General features: G+C 40.7%; 1 protein-coding gene across 1 annotated transcript in view; it reads left to right on the forward strand.

Annotated features, from left to right (window-relative positions):
* Window positions 1–8,424, forward strand: part of LOC102673546 (plexin-A4) — a gene marked incomplete at both ends in the record, with an annotated part of 221,511 nt that overhangs the window by 130,638 nt on the left and 82,449 nt on the right. Inside the window, one exon of the mRNA XM_006612788.2 lies at window positions 5,526–5,708. Within this exon, the coding sequence (XP_006612851.2) occupies window positions 5,526–5,708 (183 nt within the window). The remainder of the gene's footprint in view (window positions 1–5,525; window positions 5,709–8,424) is intronic.

Genomic DNA, 8,424 nt, shown 5'->3' on the forward strand with positions numbered 1-8,424 from the left:
AGCACGTTTGCGATCAATTAACGAAATATTCCGTTTTAATGTCCGTATTAAAATTTTGTAACGCGCATGATAAAGAATGAATTTTATCGGATGTTCACAGGTTATTCGAAACGGTTTATTCGATTATTCTCTCTCCCTCTCTCACTCTTGAGAGTGAAAGAGAGAGAGAGAAAGAGAATTCCTTTGTCGCGAATATTTCGTCGTGTACTTTGATGGCGGCAATTTTAGTTAATATTAATAGCAAGTAGTTTCGAATTTGCTGACATTTAATCGACCGGCCACGTTGTTGCGTCGTATTAATTGCACCCTCCTTTTTCCCGATGGATCCCTTTGACCACGTTCCAGTTTACCACCAGTTGTCGATTATGCATTTCCTCCTTTCTTCTCTCCCTCCTTCCCCCTCCCTCCCTCTTTTTTTTCTCGCGTATCAGCCACGCGATACAGGGGTGGCAGGAAGTGTGTCGCGGAGGGAAGGAGAACACGCTCGATTCACCCGTCCGCTTTTATTTCGACACAGTTTCACGCGGCACGCGCACGCCAAGAGACCGGCAAATGAGCGGCGTTCGTTAAATTTTAATGAAGTCCCTGCACGTCGAAGCTGAATTGTTTGCCGGTTACAGGTAAATCGGATTTCGACGTGGAGTTCGGCGTAATACTGTTGGAAATAATTAGAGGATCCAGAAATTGTGTGTAATAATTTTTTTTCTTTTTTTTTTCTTTTTCTATTTTTTTTCTTTTTCTCTTTTTTTTTTTCTTTTTTCCTTTTTTCCTTTTTTTCCTCTTGCCCCCCAATGGAGTGGTGGAATAGAAGGTAAGAAGTACGGGAGATTTTTGCCGGCGGCGTGTTTGCAACTGTTGACGTGAAATTGTATACGTCTTTTCAAGGGGTTGATGCTGGTAACCAGTGACGGTGAAATTACACCATTTTGTTGTTGGAAAGCAGAAAGATGTAAGGATACTGTGTATGGAACTGCAAACGAACTCGACGTTGGTAATTTAATCCCGGTTCTAAAATAGGATATGTCGGGATGGTGGAAATAAGAGTTGAAATTTCGAATAACGCGCTTTCGATTCGCGTTTCATTTTTGAAATGAAATGAACGGGAAGAAATTTGTTGGGGAGAATATCCGTTTTATTAATCGATAAAAAATGAGATCGAATTAGCGATGATCGATTATAAGATTTCTAAATTTTTAATAGATAGAAATATCGTGAGATGGGGTTAGATTGATTTTTGACGAAAAATTATTTTCGATTACTGTTTAAATAATAATATTTCGCGGGAAGAGGACAGAAATAGGGGTGGTTCTAATTATTTTGATTAATGTACTTTGCAAATCATCTTTCCCCGCTGGTGAGTTTAATTGTAGCATGAAATACAAATTCATTACATTAATGAATATTAATCTGACAGAAAATATATAAAGCTGCGCGTTGGATCGATTGTCACGAAATATATATTCCATTCCCCGCGTTCAGTGTATGCAAAGTTTAATATCCAATATTATCGCGTGTTGCAAAATATTTCCTATTTAATATAACGTCGCAGTTGTACTTTCAAACTTGTTACTGCGAAATAGATAAACAGATTTGTTAGATAATTCATTTATATCGTTATTATATCCATTTCGGATATCTTTATCCGTCGAATTTCTCTCTCCATCAAAAATTTATATATAAAGATGGAAATATTTCAACCATTTTTTTTTTCAACATATCCAAAAACAAGTAATATTCCAATAATGATAAGAAAATTCACGTAGAACGTTCGGTATCAATAATCAACGCAGTGACGATCAAAATTTAAACTCTCGATCGATCAAATACCGGATACCGCAATTATAATGAAATTCTTATTTTTGTCACTCGCGTGAATCATTAACGATGGAAAAACGGTGCATAAACGGCGGGCAAAGGCGATTTACGCAGACCAAGGTATCCTAACATCGATATCCCTGGCAACCATCGAGGATTCTCTAACGGATCATCGTATTTAATGAAAAGCCGCGTACAAACGTGCGAACCACCGACCGCTCGTAATCAAACGATTTCCGTTGAAACACGAAACGCGTAAATTAATCACTGCGAACACGGGATGCGTTGGTTGCACCGTTCTCGTTTGCAAAAATAAAAAAGAAAAAAAAAATATCCGGGTTTTTCGCCAAACGATTTTTCTTTTTTTTCCAAAGGACAAGTATATAAACTGTACTTTAAAATTTGGTTAACTTGGATCTTCTTATTTTTATATATATCTACAAGTATTTAAAATTTCCCTTTTTTCAATAAAATATTGAAAACTATATTGAAAGTATTATTACAATAAAAATTTAGGGAATGAATCGATCTAAAAATAAAATTCCCGATCAAAAGTTATTTTTCATTTTTCATACGTTGTCGAAACGTTGTGTAACTTTAATACACAAGTGATCATAAGCAAAAGAATAATAAGCCGAGAACAATTCTTGATAATTCTAAATATATATATATCCTTGAAATTTTCCTTTATAATCAGATAATGTGATCGTGCTATTAACGTAAAACGATAATTATCGATACATATATCGAGGCTGGTTCAGGTATTGTTGTACCGTTGCCCGACCTTAAGACGAGCTTAAAGATGAACGAAGGGGGAGAGGAGTGAAGAGGAGGGTGGAGAAAAGAACGCCTGGTAACGAGCCACCATTTAGTCTTGATGGCCGCATTAGTCGCGTTTTCAATGGAGCAACGGCTTGTGCTTCGTTGTTTTGCCATAACCATTGTTCCTTTTCGGCCCTGTCTCTTTTCCAACGAAAGCGAGAGGAGGAGGCGTCCACGGCGCGGTGGTGGAAGACGGAGCCCCGTGTTTCGAAAGGAAAGCGGGTATACCCTTTCAGGCGTAACATCGGCGGCGTATTAGCACCAGGAACGCAAATAATTGCACGGTGCAGTGTGTACAGGGTGGCGAAAGCTTCCTGGAATGTAAATAGAGCCGACTCGCGAGTGGCCGAAACCGAGGCTTTCCCCCGCTCGCCCCGACGTATTGACCTCTCCTCCTGCTTCGTGTACCTACGTTTTCGCACGTGTGCGGACATTTGTGCGTGTGAGGATCGAGGCAGGGGGAAAGGTTAGCATCCCCCTTCCCTGGTTTTGCCCGCCATTCGTAAAACGATCCTTCTGTGAAGAGTTTCTCCTGAATCAACCGAATCCCGGTTACCGTTTGACTCTCATTAATTCCACGCTACAATTCCTAAAAGGAGAACGAAATTTTCTCCATTTGATAGAATCTAACATTTTCTTAATTATCGATTGAAATTTTTATCCGAGAAGAGGAAGGGTCAGGGAGAGATTCGAGTTTCGAGTTTCTATTTTAAACGAATTTAGGATTATTTTATTTGCAACGATCACGTGACGAATAAAAAAAAGAAGCAAAGTCCCAAAGCATTCGTTTCCACGAAATTAATCGCAATTATTCAATCGAATCAACGTCATCACAAGAAATTCGCGGATACGGTGGCGATTCCGCGAGGAGCAAGGAAAGGAACCGGAAGCGGCGTGTAAACGCGAGCAAGGAGGAAGGTTCGGCAGAAGGGCAATAAAGTATCGCATCTGGTGTGGTGTGCGACGCGATTAATCGCCTCTCAGCCGCAAGAATTAATTGCGGACGCGGCGATAATTTATCGCGCGCTCGCCTCCCCGAGATATTTCACCAGCGTTGGATACTTTTCGTGGTTTCGCGCGAGATAACCCGTGATAACCTTTTCTCTCTCTCTCTCTCTCTCTCTCTTTCTTCTTCTCTCGCAATGAAAATCTGGAAATGACGGCGAATTCGGTGTCTGAAGGTAGCTGTTTCGAGAGAAACGCATCGGGATGAAAAGGCGAGGGAGGAAGAGAGTGTTCGCACGATGGGCGCCGTGACCTTATCATCTCGAGGTTTAACCTTGGCACGAGGTTACTTGGATGAAGGAGATAAGAGGGCGCGAGCGGAAAGGGTATTTATGTGTACACGATGTCTCTATTCCCGAGGAACGCGGAACCTAATCTGCGGTTTATGCCGCTTGATTTGCGGTTTGGATTTGGTTAATGTGGGAAAATTGATTAGGAGGATTGATAATCTTGCGAAACGGCGTTCGAGACGATGAATGGGTAAGTTCGTAATACTGTTTCGAGCGGTGGGAAAATTTGTGGATGCCCTCTGAATATCGTTAAATTTCGCGTACAATGATTCGTTTTCAATATTTTTAAGAATGGTAAATTTTCTTTTTCGAGTGTTCGATTCGCCAATATTCGAAGAGATATGTATTTAGGATTACTATTCGGAATTTAGATTCGTGATGGATTAACTGTTGGAAATTTACGAAACTGTAATGAGCTTACCAAGTGCTTAAAGGATTGAAGATAATAACCGATATATGAAATATATTCGTGTTCATAAATTATCGAAGTTATTTTTACTTTAAATTCGTTAAGAAAAATTCCTCGAACTTTATCCTTAAATTATCTAACGTTAATTTTAATGAATCAAAGTTGGCGACAGAGAGACGTGACTCTTTTCCAGCTTTCGCGATTTTCAGTTTATATGTATACTCATTTACTTCTCGATTTAGATATTCATGAGTGGGAAGGAAGGCTTTGGATCTTAATTAAAACTTGGTAAACTCGAAGTTTCTTGCCGGTTTTTAATAGCCGTTGACATGTCGGCAACTCGGAAGAGTGGCGATATCCAAACAAAAACTTTGAAAATCGATAATCGATATCATCGACGAAAGGGTTTATTTTCATCGTCCCTTGCTAAAACGCTCTAATATAAAAGTAAAACTGATGATATTTGCGCGAACTGCGAGAGTTTGTTTAAATATGCACGAGCATAGCTGATACAAATTTTAAATATTCACGTTGCGTAACGTTGCACATCCAACCATCCTGCATGCACGTGAATTAATTCAAATTTAAAATAAGAAACGCGTGTCGCAACGAGCATCATTACTCGCGTTATTTGTCGCGTGTAAACAGTGCGCATTACCGTTAATAGCTGTACACCGGTTTCATCGTTCACCAGAACGGTATAACAATATTCTGTAATTATTATTAATATACCTGTTCCATGGTGGAAAGATTCACAGACAAGTTGATTAATCGAAAACTGTATAAACAGTATCGTTAAATCTCAAATTATAACGAATTGTCATGTGCAATAACGTTGCACCAACATTCAAACTTTCAACATCTGAATATAGTACAATGTCCAATAATTTCGGATACATCCAAATTCAAATATTTCGAAATTTCAATATCTCAATATTCTTTTTAGATATTTAGAAAATTTAGAATTGAAAATTATCGAACATCTCCAAATCTCCAAATATTCTCGAGTTGCGTCCAATTTTCATATATTCCCTTCCCAAATTCGTTCGTACACATCTCCCCGTAAAAGTCTGCCCGGAATCCGATAGTTCGTAAGCGGTTGAAATTCTCTCAATTTTCACCCGGACGATCTGAACCGAACTACCCGACTAACCGACGATTTCGTTTTCCCCGTTTGATTACAGAAACTGCAAACGATCGGCGAGGATTTCTGCGGTCTGGACGTGAACACGCCTCTTGGGGGCGAGGACCCGATGGAGGGGACTCCCGTGCTCACTTTCGATACGCATTTGACGGCTGTTGCCGCCACCTCGACCGGGGACTACACGGTCGTCTTCGTGGGCACGAACGAGGGTCATCTGAAGAAGGTGAGTGCACGATACTCTTTATCTCCTCCGATCGAAGAAGAGCAAGAGGCTCGAATTCTCTCTCTCTCTCTCTCTCTCTTTCATTAACCCAACCTTGTATCCTCTCCGCTCGTTGCGTATTCTCTAATTTTTAACATTTTCGCATTTCTTTTTTCTTCTTTCTTTCTCTCTCTGTCTTGCTCGGGTACATGTGCGTTCTATTTTTCCCTCGAAGCTTGATATTCCTGGCACGAATGGCTCGTTTTGTAAATACTTTTTCAATGCGGAGAGTCGCTATTATTATGGCATGAATATGGATATGAGAAATATTTTTCTTGTAAATGATGGAAGATTTATTTATTTATTTATTTCGTTAGATAATTTTTTTTCTTGTCTTCTAAATTCATCCTTTCGTAAAGAAAACACCAGATTTAGTAGAAACGCTGAAAGCACACGTGACACAACAATCTTCCCAACCTGCATGCGCACAAAAATACGAAAGAATACGTGAAAATTAAATTTCAAATATCCAAATAGAGAGACTCAGACTGAACCTCAACCGAAATATCCTTAACAAGCCGATCAGCTTCGGAATGGAAGCAACCGAGGCAACGAAATAACCGTAATCGCGGAAGGGACCCCTCTCCCCATTCCATTTCCAGGGTCTCTCTTCCTCTCTTCCTCTCTCTCTCTCTCTTTCTCTCTCTCTCTCTTTCTCTCTTTCTCTTGCCTCTTGCTCTCTTTCGGCGCAATAATTAATCCGGAATTCGCCGGCTGCGGCGAAAGTAATCACAATAGATATTAATGCGAACGACAGAATCGGGGTTACAGCGAAATCCGCTTTCTGCTATCCGCGTTCCATTAGCCCCGGCTCGAAGGTAGCCATTACGGAATATCGTTGGCCGCGAAGCGTTAACGCTTAACGAACCTAATGGAGTTCCCGTGGACCGTCTCGCGAACTTCGACAGAGCGGCGAAACTCTATCGAGGGCGCCCCATCGAACGATCGTGGAAATTACGCGCCTCTCGCCCGAGCAACTTCCCTCCCGATCGTCGTCCAAACGCGTCGTCCACGCGCGTTCCATCGTCGTCGAGAATTAATATCGCGCGATTAATCGAGCGATCGAACACGCGCGAGTAATTGGCGCGATGGAGCGTGGGAGAAGAAAGGGGAAGGAGGGGGGAAATTCGTTTGGAAACGGACACGAGGGGGAGGGAAATGTCGCGGGGACGATCATGGAAAAATAAATATATAGGAAGAGTTGGTGTTGATCGTTATCGTGGATGCGGTTTCCAGGAATATCTAGCCCTCTCTAATCTGTCGTGATTAATCACGATTATCCTTGCTAAATCCTCTCCGATTTCTTCCGGTTCTCTAACTCCCTCCAAAAGCGTCTCTGGCTGCTTTATTTCGTTACACGATTCTTGTGATTCGGTGGTTGATAAGGAAGGAAGGAAGGAAGGAGGAGGATTTTGCGAGAGGAAAAAATGCTTTAGGGATATTCATTTTGAATATATAGATATTTATTTTTAGAACGCACATTCTAAACACATCTTCGACGCAAATAAAAGTGCATACATTCGAAGCAATGGTTTATTCAAATCGTTCGCGGATGGCCTAGTTATGCGAATATTCCTTTGCGACGAATTAAATAAAGCGTATCTACATCTATTCTGGAAGATAAACAATAGATTGGATAGATTAGAATTTTCTAGTTTATCATCGTAACAAAAAATCTTATCAGGATCAACGGATTACTTTCGAAATACTCGTTCAAGATCAATCGAATTAATTAGAAATAGTTACACGACGAATAGTTAAATAACGAACGAGTTTTTGATTAAGTCGACTCGAACGAGAGATCATCGTTTAATCATTCCCAACGAAAGGCGAAACAAGATCCATCTTATAAATCTCGATGATCTCACGTGATCTCCTCCTTACCTTTAATGACAAGGCTATAGTCACCTCTTAGTGGCGTAAAGGTTAATCACGTTCGCCGGGGCTGAATTCTCGATGATTTGTTCCGCAATCTCGCTTCAGAAGTTGGCCCCTTGTCCTAGGCGCAAGGTGATTCGAAACGGCACGGATGAAGAAGAAACGCTGTTGCAACGATCGTGAGATTATGGATCTGGCGTTACCTCTCCCAGCTATCGTTCCACCACGTTGAATTTCTAGGAAAATCACGACGTGGATTTCTTCCAATTAATCACAATTACCGGGCCGAAGCCTTCTTCAATTTGTTCTGCAATCTCCTCGTGCTGAACGGTCGATGATCAAGCCCCCTGTCTCTCTTTCTCTCTTTGAGTTTACGCTGGAAGATATTATGATAACCAAGCTCTGGGTTTCGTGCTCCTCTCCGCGTTTGTTTCCATCGAACGTTTAAAGAATAGATTCCACGTTCAAGTCGTCGTTAATTCAGAATTTTCGTTTTAAATTTTGCCCCGTCGTAATTACGAAATCCTCTGAAATTATCCGGCGTTTAAATAATCGAACGCGCAAATTAACCACCCCAATAACCTATTCTATTATGTAAAACCGGATTATTAACCACCGTCGGTGTTGATACGTCGTGTATCAAGACGTCTAATAATATAAGAAGAAGAAAAAAAAGAAGAAGAAAAGCTGTAAAGAAACGTGTTAAAAAAATAATCACCCGACGTCGACATCGATTAACATAAAAAACAACGACGAGTTTCGCCACGAGCCGATAAACAAAACTCTCCTCCGATAATCG

This window comes from Apis dorsata, unplaced genomic scaffold (assembly GCF_000469605.1).
Source record: "Apis dorsata unplaced genomic scaffold, Apis dorsata 1.3 scaffold_127, whole genome shotgun sequence".
Classification (NCBI taxonomy): domain Eukaryota; kingdom Metazoa; phylum Arthropoda; class Insecta; order Hymenoptera; family Apidae; genus Apis; species Apis dorsata.